This window comes from Stegostoma tigrinum, chromosome 11 (assembly GCF_030684315.1).
Source record: "Stegostoma tigrinum isolate sSteTig4 chromosome 11, sSteTig4.hap1, whole genome shotgun sequence".
In the NCBI taxonomy this organism is placed as follows: Eukaryota; Metazoa; Chordata; class Chondrichthyes; order Orectolobiformes; family Stegostomatidae; genus Stegostoma; species Stegostoma tigrinum.
Window position 1 is genome coordinate 19,561,698 of NC_081364.1, and position 14,885 is coordinate 19,576,582.

Here is a 14,885-nt window from a genome sequence, read left to right on the forward strand (position 1 = left end):
GTTTGTTGACTTTTCAAATTGTGAAATCTTCCAATTTGTCTTTAGTGAGCAGGACTGTGTCCTGGTCAACTATGATTGATGCAGAGTGGCATCCCTCAAGGTAGACTCTAATGGCAGGCTGGTGACCTATTACAGGAAAAATGTAGCCATGGAAACAAACATTAGCATTTGCTTTGTCTGCTTCATGTTTCATGAAGCACAGAAGAGATCCTGGAAGGAAGGAATTACACGTAGCTATTAAATAAATTTTAAATTCAATGGATACGTTTTTATAAAACAATCCTTTAGAAATGATGCTAAACTTGATTCCAGCTGGCAACACCTACTAGGTACAGATTTTCAGTTATAATGGATATACCACAAAGATTCTGTGGGGCCTTGTGATATGTGAAGCTATAGATGTTTTTAAGCCATTTTAATTGAGATGAATCATACTTTGACGTGTTTTGAGGGATTCCTTAGCTTTTATACAATTGAAGACACTAGTAGAGATGAATAATTGTTGAGGAGCTCTTCAAGTTTTGACCTGACATGATAGGAGGAGCTGACCCTCTGCTGTAGAGCTGGGAGTGACTTGGAGATTTTCCCATTAATTTCCGACAACTGCCAAAAATTAACTAATTAGTATTAATATTGTTTTGGCAGGCATGTTTTAGAATATGTTAATCAGTCATTGTGAAGCTTAGCTTTTTCTTTAGATTGATCCAACAGATCTTTGTTAATTGATGTTTGATCTACATTACTTTTTGTTTGCCATCATGAAAAAGTGAAATCTCCTCTTTTCATTATTTCCATTGGATGTTTAAAAATATTCATCTGTTTAGAGTGCATTACTCTGCATGAGCCATTGTAATGAAGTTCATTTATGCATTAACCGGTCTCTTAAGATTGGTTTATTTCCTGTGTTTTCCCTCACTGAGAAAGCAAGATGGAACTCATCCCCACCAATCTTGGAGGTGTCACAAAAGTTAAAAGTTTTTCAAAAGAACACAATTCTCCAGTTGATCTATAATTTATCCCAGGTTGAAAGATGGACCAGATTTCTGTACTTAGCAAGAATGACTATAGATTCATAAATAGATTCAAACTACAGATGAGCCATTGTGAACCTCAACATATAACTCTACTAGTTAAAACTCTAATCCAATTATAAAACTCCTCCTCTAGCCACATACACACAGACAGGAAACAAAAAAACAGTTTCTGGCTGGAGGGAAGACTAGGAAGGCAGTTCAGTGGTCCCTGTCCATGGGTTTACTGAGCCAATCCTTTTGCTGATCAGAACACTATTTTTCAGTCTTTCTTCCCTAGATATCTTCACTTGTTTGCAGGAAGCACAGAATAACTCCTTCATACTTAGAAGGGTCTCTGACTTTTTAATTTAAATTCACTACTTACAGCAGCTGATGAGGGGAAATAATCTGGTCATTTTCAGATTTCAGAAGTTCTTTTTTAAACTGTATAGTAAATTCTGCTCCTTCCCTTCCAGAAGCCCTGGAAGTTTTGTTGGGAACCTCAGGAGCATTTGTGTCTGGATTTTGTGGGTTTTCTTGCTGGCCATTTCTCTGCAGAAGTGGTGGATGTGCCAGTGGAAGCTGCAAGACATGAGAGCAAAAGCACCGCAGCCAGTGATTAGAAGTGGTGCTCAATGAGTGCCAATTGACAGCAGGGGGAGAGTTGCAGTGGAATGAAACTTGCTCTGTTTTGTCGGGACATAGATGTCTTGGTATCCCTGCAGGAGCAATCCTGAAGTTCTCCTGCAAGGGCTACAATTCTCACTTCTTGTAGGAGCTGAGGAGTTGAATGTTGGATACCCATCCGGGCTTTTACTGCCCCGTTGTGGACTGTCCTCTCCTGGAATGAGAGAATGGCAGGAATTGGGTGAGGTGAAAGTTGATGGAATGGCTATTAGAGCTGGTGCAGGTGGTCAAATGTTTGTGAGATGTCCTGGATGAGTGAATAGACAGTGCAGAAGCCGTAGCAGTGTGGGGAAATGACTGGGCGCGAGGAAAGATATTGCATGCAAAGTGAGGGTGTAGCGCATGAGCCTTGGGTGAAGTAGAAGAGATAGAGTGAGTGTGAGGTGACAGTGAGAAGAGTTACCCTGTGGAACAGAGAAAGTTCGCGACCACTTTCTAATATTGATTCCTCTACACAACTGAGACTGCACTGACACAGGTAGTGACTTCAAACCGGTCTGTCAGGGTCTGGTGGAGTGATCTCCTTTTCTAGTCCTCCATGAAGAGAACACCCAGGCTCCTGTCAGTGCAATCTTCCCCTTCTCTGACATGCTCAGCTTACATCCTTGACTGAGCAGAGTAGCTTCAGAATGCCAGAACTCATTCAGGTGCACAATGGGTTTTTAAATGTGGTGTGGGTGCTCGGGAGACTGATCTTTCAAGATATATTTGGTGAATGGCTAGTTGTTCTAGTAACAGCACACAATAAAATAGAATCAGACATGATGGATGCCATAGGGACAGGAGAGCTGGTTCATGAGGTGACTTTGGTAAGCTATGGAGAGAAACCTAGCTGAGCGTCGCAGTAGGAATCCCTCCAAGAAAAGTAACACAATTCACTCTTAAAATTTAGCTCTGCATATTAAAATATTACTAATTCGTCAAGAAATGTACTAAACTTAATTGCAACAAGATTCCATGAATATATGTTAGGCACAGATTTTAAGGAAGACAAATAAATGTACGTATTCATTTTTATCTTCATATAATAAACTGGCACAACCAGAAACAATAAAAGTTGTTTATTTCAATAGAATGTGGAGCTGGAGGAACATAGCAGGTCAGGCAGCAGAGGAGCAGGAAAGTCGATGTTTCAGGTTTACACATTTCATCACCTGAAATGTTGACTTTCCTGTTCCTCTGATGCTGCCTGACCTGCTGTGCTCTTTCAGCTCCACACTGTATTGGCTGACTCCAGGATCTGCAGTCCTTGCTATCTCCTAAAAGTTGCTTATTTAATAGACTTTTTTTGAAAATACTCAATCTTCTTTTGTGGTATTTCTGGGAGTGGTGACAAGTTACCTTATGTAACGGATCTATTGTAAAATCAATGCTGGTTTTAAAAAGTATCATTTTTTTAAGCCATTGCCATTTCATTTACCAACATCAATTCACAAAGATGGCTGTGCGTAGAAGAAACGGGAAGAGTAGACTATGGATTGGAAATAAAGGCTAGATTTCCAGCTGGTCAGGCAGTTGTTATTCCAGCATCCAGAGGTGCACATGGGGACCCTGTGGAATCCCCATCATTGCAAACTCCAAAAGGAATTGGCCAGGAAATGGAATTTTTCCCTGGATAATTTCCCTATACCTGGAACGCTCCAAAAGTTTCCCGATAAATTGGAGACTTTAAAGGGTTCAAATGAAATTAAACAGTTGCTCAGGCACTGACTTAGACTAACACATACCTCGTCTAACTTCTGAGCAACATTAAGAAGACCCTATACTTACTTTACAAACACCCAATGATACCTCACTCAGACCACTTACATCCTCAAGCTTGACAACCCCTTGATACCTACCTCCTGGGCTGTGATAACCCTTTGTACCTTATCCACTTGATCCCAGCACCACTGGATCTGAACTCCCATCACCTCCCCATACCCACCACGCCTGCAGGACCTGATCTCTGCGCATCTCCTAACCACTGGGCCTGACCCCCTACCATCTCTGCATAATGCACAATAGAACTGACCCCTGCCCCTTGCCCATGCTGCCTGTGGATCCACCCCTGTCAATGCCCCCATACCTGACTCTCACACCCCCAACCACTGCTGCCAGGTCTGAACCGCAACCCTTGACCCGCCAACAACCTGCTGCTACAATAGATCCAACACACACTGAGGAACAAACACCAACCCGCTGACACACTGGAACCAATTTCTCCTCCCCACCATGAGCTACCCTAAATATTATATCAATTACCTGACCCCCAGACCACATTGCACCCTGACTCCCCACCCACTTAGCACCCTATCCATTTGACACTGTCCTCAGTTGGCACGCCACCTATCTTGTGCCAAAGGTACCTGGGATTCTGATGGCCTGGCACCCAACTTACATGGCACCCCTACTCACCCAGCACTTTGGCAACCTACCTAACTGGCACCTGACTTACCATGCACCATACCCATCTGGCATCCTACACTCCTGAGCACCTAACTTCATACTCACTTAATGTACTTGCAGCAGTTGTCAAAGTTACTGTCAGGACATTTCCGTATCAGAATGATCCAACTGTGCAAAGGAACTGTGGTTTTTCTTCCCCAACCCCACTGCACTACACAGAGCTGTCAGAATGGAAGTACCATTCCACATTTCTTTAGGAACACTGCGTGGAACCTCCTGTCAGAAATTCTGAGCTCCTTCCTTTTGTGAAAAAGATTGAATGACGGGATTGCAAACTGCATGAGATTGTCACCCCTCAGAAAATCCAGGCCAATAGATCCAGAGAAAGCATAACCCAAAATGTGAACAGGTGCACATTGTTTACACATTCTCAGAAGGCCAAGTTGTCTGATAACTCATCCATATTGCAATTAGTTACATGACTGAGGGAGTTTTATCTGTGACTAGCCTGTTTCTTGATTTACGGTAGATGAAGAATCAGTTTCCATGGAGAAGAAATGGCTCTTATTATGGGGGAGGTTGCCTCAGAAACTATAGCAGCGCCTTATTGTTGGTGAAAAAGGGGAAAGAAAGCATTGAGACGGTTTGAGAGAGAGTTTATTTAGTCTTCTAAAGAATTATATAAATCTAACGAACCTTCTGTTGTGGAGGTCGGTCAGTACAGTTGGCTTGCAATGCAGCATGACACCAGTGTGGATTCACTATGAAGATCCTGCCTTCTCAAAACACACCCCTTGTCTGAGGCGTGGTGGCCCTCACGTTAAACTCCTCACCAGTTGTCTCTCTAATGAAACAGCAGCCGATGATCCTCAGAGGTTATGGCAACAACTCTACTATTCAGTTATAAATAAAGTTGTTGGCCATACATAGTTGATTTTTTTTTATCTAAGTAACAAAACAGGTTAGACATTTGGTCAGTCCATTTTGTGATACTTCCTGGTTATGAATACTAAAAGATAAATGCTGTTTGTTCATTTTTACTAATTGTGCTTACCATGTGAAACATCTCAGTTCATTTACATTTGATCAGATAACTGATAACTTTTTAAATCATCTTCTCCATTAAGTAGCAAACCATAAAAAAGTTTGGATGCCATAAATCAGTAACAAAAACAGAAAAGCACAGGTCTGGCAGCATCTGTGGAGGACAAAATCAGAGTTAACATTTCAGGTCCGGTGACCCTGCCTCAGAACTGATGGTGGCTGGAAAAATGTCAATTTAGATGCAGAAAATAGGGAGGGATATGGGGTAGGGAACAAAGAATAGGATAGAGCCCAAAGAGACAGAAAGACAGTTGGACTGACAATGGAGTTGATAACAATCAGGCCAGGAGGGTGAGTAGTTGTCAATGGGGACTGTTAGTGGCTAACAACAGGTAGTGTGTAATGGCAGTCTATATGACAACAAAGCTTGGTGTGTGGGATAGGGGATAGGACGTACGAGAATTTAGGCCCTAAAGTTATTAAACTCTATCAAGTCTGAAGGGCTGCAGGGTCCCCAGGCAGAAAGTGAGGTGTTGTTCTTCCAGCTTGTGCTGAGCTTCACTGGAATACTGCAGCAAGCCAGAGACAGATGTTGGCCAGGGAGCAGGGTGCCGCATTGAAGTGGCAGGCAACAGGTAGCTCACGGTCCTTTTTCAAGCAGAACGTAGATGTTCTATGGTCATGCAGTCTACACTTCGTTTCCCCAATTTAGAGGAGGCCACATTGTGAGCAGCAAATGCAGTAGGCTAGATTCTGGGAAGTGTAGGTGAAGTGTTGCTTCACCTGGGAGGTATGTTTGGACCCTTGGATACTGGGGAGGGAAGAGGTAAGTGGTAAGTGGGCAGTGGGCAGGTGTCGTACCTATGCTGGTTTCAGGGGAAGATGCCGTGGGGCTGTGGGGGGTGTTGGGATTAAAGGAAGAGTGGACCGGCGTGTCCCAGAGGGAACAGTCCCTGCGAAAGGTGGACAAAAGGAGGGGAAGGGAATAGGTGTCTGGTGGCGGCAGAAACGGCATCTGATGATCTTCTGGATGTGAATGCTGGTGGGATGCTAGGTAACAACAAGGGGATCCCTATTGCTGTTGTGGGAGGGAAGAGAAAGTGAGGCTGGAAGTGCAGGAGATGGGTCGGACCCGGTCGACAATGGTGCTGCGGAATCCTGGTTGAGGAAGAAGGTGGACATTTCAATGGAGATGGAGGAAGTGAGAGAATGGGATATAGTCTTTACCTGGAAGCTGAGTGTGAGGATGTATAGTCCAGGTAGCTGTGGGTTTACAGCAGAGAGTTTTGCAAACCATGTTAGTTTCTTCCCATCCCACGTAAATACTAAGCTCTGAAATATGACACTTATGGAGTGGGATGCCTTTCCATCAAAACTTATTGAACTACGTGCAGCTGATAACTAAAATGTAAAAAGTAAAATAAGTATGTTTACCAAATATACAATTCCTTTGTAGTCAAAAAATTTGATTCCAAAAACAGTGGAAACATGGAAAAACAGTTTTCCAAAAACATATAAATTGATGTATGTTAATATTTCTTTTTCAGGTTCACCTAAGAAAGCAATACGTCCTGCATTCAGAGCTTCAGACCATCACAATAGCGCCGGTCCTCCTGGTCCTCCTGGCCGATCAATTCATAGACACAGTAAGATTTTCAGAACAAATGTTAGTCTTATTGTATAGTTGCTTTGAAAGCTGCTTTTCAAATTTAAAGGAGCTCTCAGTCAGATTATAAATAAGTGAGAACAGCCATGATTTTGAAGACTACCACCACATTTAGCCTAAGGGATTAGGTTTAATAGCTTCTTCAGCAGGAGATACAGGTTCCTAAACTAGAATGTTATGGAAAAAATATCAATAGACTGAAATGGAGTTGAGAATGCTAGTGGAAAATGAAACTCTAATGTGAACATGAGTTGGAGAAATGTGCATCATTTACAGATTCAGACAAGTGGAGTTATGGGGGTGATGACCTCAGAATTATAATTGGTCACATGATTGTAGGGGGCTTCAGTATGGGTGCTTTATTATTTTAGGAAGATGGAGAATAGGTTGAGCGTATAGAGATGATGATGACGACGATGACAATTCATTGTTTGAGAAAGTAATGAAAAGATACATTGAGGAGAAAAGATAACAAGGTGTAGAGCTGGATGAACACAGCAGGCCAAGCAGCATCAGAGGAGCAAGAAAGCTAATGTTTTGGGCGTAGACGCTTCTCCAGAAATTCTTCAGCATTTCTGAAGAAGGTTCCAGGCCTGAAACATCAGCCTTCCTGCTCCTAAGATGCTGCTTGACCTGCTGTGTTCATCCAGCTCTACACCTTGTTATCTCAGATTCTCCTGCATCTGCAGTTCCTACCATCTCTTGATTTTAAAAAAATGTCAGAATCTCAGAAGATAGGTGTTGTGGACTATGGATGAGATTTTTGTGAGCACTGGATGAGGCTTATCTCAATGTCAGGAATGTCTTGCTCCACTTTTTATGCTTTTGACAAGTAGTGTAATAAGTTCTTTGCTTGGCAACATGAAGTTGCCATCTATAGGGATTATTGTTTGTTGAATGCCTTGTTCACAGACCAACTCACCTGACTACTATTCAGCTTCCAATCTTGGCAAACAGACTAGATGGTGAGAATTCTCAACATGGAAGTTCAGGTATATGATGAATTCAGCTGGCTGATTATTTGAAAGGACCATCATGTTAGACACATGACACCAACATCTCAAGGAATACTCCATGGGTATCAGCCACACACATCTGACATCCACAGACATTGCCATCCAACTTGTGCCAACATCTAAGAATACTCAGACCACATCTCCAAAGCACTTGCAGGACCTTTCTGCATTTCAATGCTGAACTGGCAGCTATCATTGTAATGCTGCAACTAGAACACTGCACTCAGGGACAAATACCCAGCTTATGGACTGGAGCAGACCACATCTCAGGGCTTTTTGCTTGCTGCTATAGCATTCACTCACAGCCTATTTGATGATCACAGTATCCATGTCTTGTCTTGCCTTGCCTTCGTGTACTTTGCCCCTTTAGTCGGAGATTCTAGACTGTTATTACTTTCACCTTAACTTACTGATTAGCACAGGCACAAAAGAAAGATTGTCATGGTTGTCAGCAGGCCTTGGTGAAGCCAAGGAGGATAGCCTTTGATCAGGAGTCCACAATTCTGAGTCAAGGGCGGCATCTGACAGCTGTGCATAGGCCTGGACTCGGAGGGGGTAGGGGCTGAGGCAAAGAAAGAGCCAGATACTGGTATTGCCAGAGCAAGGATGTTCTCCACATAAAGGTATGAGGAACCAAATGTCATGCAGACCACCATTCATCTGGACTCTTTCTGCCTTATTTAGGGCTACTTTCCTCCTGGAATGAGAAGGTAGGTATTAAGGAGGTCGAATGGGGTTCACATGTTGATAAATTGGAGAGGTTATATTGACCTGGCAGGACATTGGTGGACATTCATCCAGACATCTGGAAATGCTTTCAGCCAGTCGTGACCTCAGATGAGGTTGACAATGTCTGGTGTTTTGGCCTTTTCTTCCACATCTAGGGCACCACCCTGTCCAGCAGTATCTCCATAACCCTGCCCATGAAGCAGGGGCTTATTTGTCCCCATCTTCCACATCTGGGACAATTGTCAGGAATTGTGTAAGGCACCCTGGTACCAATGTTTGTCAGTTAGTTCCAGGATACATCAGCAAAGGCAAGTTGTCCTAGGAACAGTAGGTGGTAAGCTGTGGCAGAAATCAAATTTGAGCTTATTATAGGAGGATAGGTAGTTAAGGGTGAGTTTGGCAAGATATGACAGAATATGCAGCAAAAAACCTCAAAAATTCAACTTAACTCACACTTCACTAAAAAGTAAGATTGGCCCTGACAAATGGGTTGATTGGCAGGATGAAATAAGTAGATGCTCACAGAAATCTACAGTAGAGTCTCAACTTCTTACAGTTTAAATCATTAAATTACATGAAAGGAGCAAAGGCATTTTAACTCACTTTGTAAATGACAAAGCTAGGTAGGAAAGCATGTTGTGAAAAGAACATACGGTGTTGCAGATGGATTATAGATAGGTTGATTGCATGGCGAAAATTATACTGGATGGATTAATATGTGGGAAACTATGAAGTTGTCTACTTTAGCAGGAAGAATTAAAAACAAAGCATGAGCTAAATGGAGAACAACTGCAATTCCAAGGTACAGAGGGATCTATGTGTTGTACTCAACGTATTATGTCAGTACAGCAATTAATTTGGAAGGCTAATGTAATACTGTCCATTATGACAGGAATTGAACATACAAGTAACATGATGAGATTGCATCTTTAATTCTGTGTGGGGTTTTGGTGTCTAGGGAAGAACAAATACTTTGGAGGTGACTCAGAGGAAGTTTATTGATACTTGATGTTGTAGATTTGGAAACATTGCCTCTTGTGGCTCAGTTCAGATTGAGGAGGCACTGTTTTAAATTTTAAAGTTAGGCAGAAGTTGTTTTTCCTCAGCTGTACAATTATGGAACTCACTGCCTTCGGTGGTTGAGAGGAGGTTAACAATTGCATTTAAGGCCAAGGTCAACAAATGTTTGTTAAGCAGGTATTATTGGGGCAAATGAGAAAGTGGAATTTGAAACACTAAGAATAGCCATGATCTTATAGAATGGCACAGCAGGCTTAAGGGGCTGAATGGCCGAGATTGCTCCTAATTCATTTGTTTGAATGCGTTTGTCATTTTTCTGACAAATTAGTAAATACATTAAAAGAAATACACAGGTAGATAGCCACAAGTTAGATCAGTTATCTGCTTATACTTAGGCAAACTATGCTGTGATGTTGGGTTGGAATATTATCCTATCAGTCTCCAACATAATGGAAGACAAGAGGGTGACGAAATGAGATGCTATTAAAAAGCCAATTGACAGGTTTTTGTTGCTGACTCCACAATTTGCTAGTTGCACAAGACTGACATTTGTTGTGAGGGGGTACTGGGGGAGGAGGCCAGTGAACAAGACAAGGCTGGAGCATTTGCTATAATCTTCAGCCAGAAATACTGATGGATGAATCATCTTAGCCTCTGCCAGAGGCCCCAAGCATTTCAGAATGATATTTGGAAATGGGAGGCATTAGATATTATAAGGTCTATGAGCCCTGACAACATTCCAACAATGAGTGTGAAGATGCACTCCAGAATTTGCTGCAGAATAGCCAAGCTATTCCAGTATACGTAGAACATTGTCAGGTAGGTGCCCAATGTGAAAAATTGCCTATGTACATCCTGTACCTAAAGAGCAGGACAAATCTAACCCAATCAAATACTGCCCCAGCCTATTCTTGACCATAAGTAAAGTGATGGAAGGTAACAGTGCCATTGAGCGTTATCTGTTTAGCAGCAGCTTACTTATTGACACCCAGCTTGTGTTCCACCAGGGTCACTTAGCTCCTGACCTCATTAAACTCTTGGCTCACACATGGATAAGAAATTTGAGTTTTAGAAGTGAAATGGCAGTCACAGCCCTTGATATCAAGGGCTGAAATTAACCAAGTGATGCAAAGAGCCCTAGCCAAGCTGGAATCAGGAGGAATGTTCCCCAGTGGTTGGAGTCATACCTGACACATAGGAAGATGGTTGTGACCATTGAAGGTAAAGCATCTCAGTTCTAGGACATCTCTGCAGGAGTTCCTCAGGGTAGTGTTCTAGACCAAACCATTTTCAGCTGCTTCCTTAACAACCTTCATCTTCACACTTATTGTTGGAATGTTGTCAGGGCTCATAGACCTTATAATATCTAATGCCTCCCATTTCTAAATATCATTCTGAAATGCTTGGGGCGTCTGGCAGAATGAGGCATTTTCTGATGGTTTCACAGTGTTCAGCACTATATGTGACTCCTCAGGTATAGATACAGTCTGTGTTCAAATGTACCATGACCTGGACAATATCAAGGCTTGGGCTGAAAAGTAGTGACAGACAGACAGAAACAATCTAACCACTGCCCCTTGACGTTCAATGGTGTAACCACTGAATTCACCCACTATCAATATTCAGAAGATCATCATTAACCAGAATGACAACTGAACCACCCATAGATATACACAATGGCTACAAGAGCAGGTCAGAGGCTAGGGATGGTGCAACAAGTGACTCACTTCCTGACCCCAAGGTCTGTCAACCACCTATAAAGGTGCAAGTCGAGAGCGTAATGGAACACTGCCTACACTTAGCTGGATGAGTGCAGTTCCAACTTTCAAAAAGCTTGGCATCATCCACATCAAAGCAAACCTTTTGGTACCACATCCACAAACATCTACTGCCTCCATACTGATACTCAGTAACAGCAGTGTGTTCAAATTACAAAATGCACTCCAGAAATTCACCAAATATCCTAAGGCAGTATCTTCCAAACCCATTACCACTATTGTCTAGAAGGACACAGGCAGCAGATATACAGGAACACCACCAGCTGCATGTTCCCCTTCAAACCTCTCACTTGGAAACTTACTTGGAAGTATATTGCTGTTCCTTCAGCATCATTGAGTCAACATCCTGGAGTTTTATCCCCAGTAGCATGTGGGACAGACAGACAGCAAACAGGCTGCAGCAGTTCAAGAAGACAGTTCACTACCACCTTCTCAAAGGGAATTAGGGACAGGCAAAAAATACTGTCATAGCCAATGATGCACACACCCCAAAGAGTAAATAAAGAAAATTGTACCAGATATGAAGAGACAACAGAAAGCTGGTTGAAAAATCATACAAAAGCCCTTCTATGACTGCATAGAACAGGAAAGCCTGCTTCTGAAGGTGGTAACACTTGACATCAGCCTTTCTTCAGCTTTTATAGACTGGCATAACAATTAAGGAAAGTGAATGGTCAGGGAGCCCTTAACTTGCAGACCGTCGCTAATAATTAGTTCATGACTTAATCACTTACTGGAGTTCCCACATAACTAGATGCCTGATTTTGCATAGAGCAGCCACTTCCCGATGTTGATTGATCAGCATTCCAGCTAATTTGGCTGACTGACTCTGGATATGCCATATTGAAACAGCAGGTATAGAAGTGAGTAAGTGATTAAGCCAAACACTTAATCAAGGCTGGTATATATTGGATGCCAAAGTCTGTGTCTAGTGCCTGTAGAACATGTCTAGTGTCCAACATGGAGAACATTTGGAACAAGTACCAGTTTCCAAGTCAAGTTTTCTCAATGTCTAACTAATTGGGTGAATTTGGTAATACAGAAAGCTGAATATTAATGTGGTGAGTTGCTATATTAACATGGTGTTAACAAGCTATAATACTAGTAAATTGGTAGCTCACCTTGCTGAGCAAAAATGGCACAGGTTGCTCCTGGTGTTGAGATCAACCTCAACAGACTTGTCTAATTCTACCACACATTTTGCCCATAGCCAATGCCACTTGGCAAGATTTTGCCCCATGAAACTATCTTTGATTGTCAGAAAAACCCACCTGGTTCACTAATGTCCTTTTAAGGAAAGAAATCTGCTCTCCTTGTGTGGTCTGGTATCTCCAGACACACAGGTTTGTGCTTGAGTTTTAACTGCTCTCAAGGGCAATTGGGAATGAGCAATAGATGCTGACCTGGCCAGTGACAGCTATATCCTATGAAGAAATTTTAAAAATCATAAATATTTTGACCATGTACATTTACATAAGTAACATTTCTCAGTTGAAGACAAGTCATGACTCTAAATAGGAAGGTTGTGAGCCCATGTCTCATTTCAGTTCTGGCTGGCCATACAAATACCATTCAAAACCAGATTAACCTGATTGATTTTCAAATGGTGAAATCTTGCAATACATCTTTAACAGAATGTAAGAGTTTCCTGGTCAGTTGTGCTTGATGCAGAATGATATTCCTCAAGCAAGACTCAGATGGTAAGGTTGTGACATCCTGCAGGAAAGTCTAGTCATGGAAACAAATGTAAACACTTGCTTTGTCAGCATCATGTTTCACTCTGCACAAAAGAGATCCTTGGAAGGAATTACATGAATCTAATAATTAAATTTTAAATTCAGTGGCTGAGTTTACCTATCACACAATCCTTTAGAAACCCTACTCCATTTGATTCCAACAACTTTCTACAAAAGCTTTCTAGATACACTGCTTTATGTCATGATTCAAAATGTATGTTTTCATTTATTTTCAGATATAAAAAGATGATCACAAATAGGTTTGTCTGCTGAAGGATTGAAAAAGCCTAAGTAGTTTTAACCCAGCCTTAATTAAGATCATATTTTGAAGTGTTTTTGAGAGATGTGCCAAGCATCTATACAAGTGAAAAGTTGGGTGGAATTCAATAGTTCTTGAGGGACATTGCAAGTTTTGACTTGACATGACAGGGAGAGATGAACCTTGGCTAGGAGTGACTTTGAGACTCTCCCTTTATTGCATGTATTGCTGAAAGTGTGGCATCAAGCAAAAGTGTTTCAGAAAGCATATTTTGGATTATATTAGTCATTGTCAACATTTATTTTCTTTAATTTGATGTATCAGTTGGCTGTTAATTGATGCTTGACCTATGTTGATTTTAGTTTGTCACAGTAAAAAAAGTGAAATCTTCTGTTTTCATTGTTCCATTGGTTGGTTGATTCGCCTCTTTAAAATGTATTGATTGGTATGGAGGATTGCAACAATATGCACTGACTCATTAAATTGTGTCTGAGGCAGGTAAGAACATGTAGGCAAAATCCTGAAAAGATGTAAGACTTTGAGGCCTGATGCCCTTTTAATTATAAGTTATTACAAAACTGACCAAGTTGTTTCAACTATTTTTCAGATTTTCTTTTCACCAGTGCTCTGAATGCTACAGAACAAATCATTAAATTCAGTGTGCAATGTTATATTTTTGCACGCTATTTTTTAAATATTTTGTTAAACTTGGTTCCAAAACATCATGTGAATTTATGTCAGCCGCAGATTTTTTTAAACAGACAAAATCATTGTATGTTTTCACTTTCAACTTCAGAAATTAACCAGGCACAACCAGAAATGCCAAAAGTATTTATTTATTAGGAACATTTCTTGAAAATACCCAGTCTTTCTTTTCAATATTTGAGAGATGGGCAAGCTGTGATATGTTAGAGATATTTTGTCAAAGCTATCATGGTTACAAAGATTACATTATTGTAAAGCACAGCCATTTTCATTTACCAATGCCTACTAGACTAGGTTTGGCAGCCCGTGTATGGAGAAAGCTAAAAGGATGGCTGCTGATACCGTGGCAATAAAAATTCCAGAGGAAGTGCAAACCAGTAAGTGACCAGGAATGAAGGGATGCATATTGTTTACAAATTCTCAGGAGAATGGGTTGTCTGATAGCTCATTAGGTTCACAATTGATTACTTGACCGAAGGAGTTTTATCTGCGGGTAGTCTCTCACTTCAATTTAGGACAAATAAAGAATAGGTTGCATGGGCCGAAACATTTAGTTTTGGGAAGAAGGTTGCCCTTGGAAACTACCCTGGTGCCTCAATATCAGTGAAAGAGAGCAAGAAAATATTTGGAGACACTTTCTGTGAGCTCATGTAATTGTAATGTATCTATTATGTTATAAATTAAATTGCTATGAATTTTTTTTCTAATCTGGACTAAGAAAACTGAGCAATTTGTTCAGTCCATTTTGTGATACCTTGTGGTTATGAAAAATAAGGAATAAGTTGTTGCATAAATTTTTTGCTATTTGCCTGTTTTTGCCATTAGTCATTAACCAAATGAACCA

General features: G+C 41.2%; 1 protein-coding gene across 7 annotated transcripts in view; it reads left to right on the top strand.

Annotated features, from left to right (window-relative positions):
- Window positions 1-14,885, top strand: part of LOC125460349 (inter-alpha-trypsin inhibitor heavy chain H3-like) — an 84,992-nt gene that overhangs the window by 31,239 nt on the left and 38,868 nt on the right. For all 7 annotated transcript variants that reach the window (XM_059649812.1, XM_059649814.1, XM_059649811.1 and 4 more), the window contains exon 17: window positions 6,680-6,778. In XM_059649812.1, coding sequence (XP_059505795.1) covers window positions 6,680-6,778 — 99 coding nt within the window. The remainder of the gene's footprint in view (window positions 1-6,679; window positions 6,779-14,885) is intronic.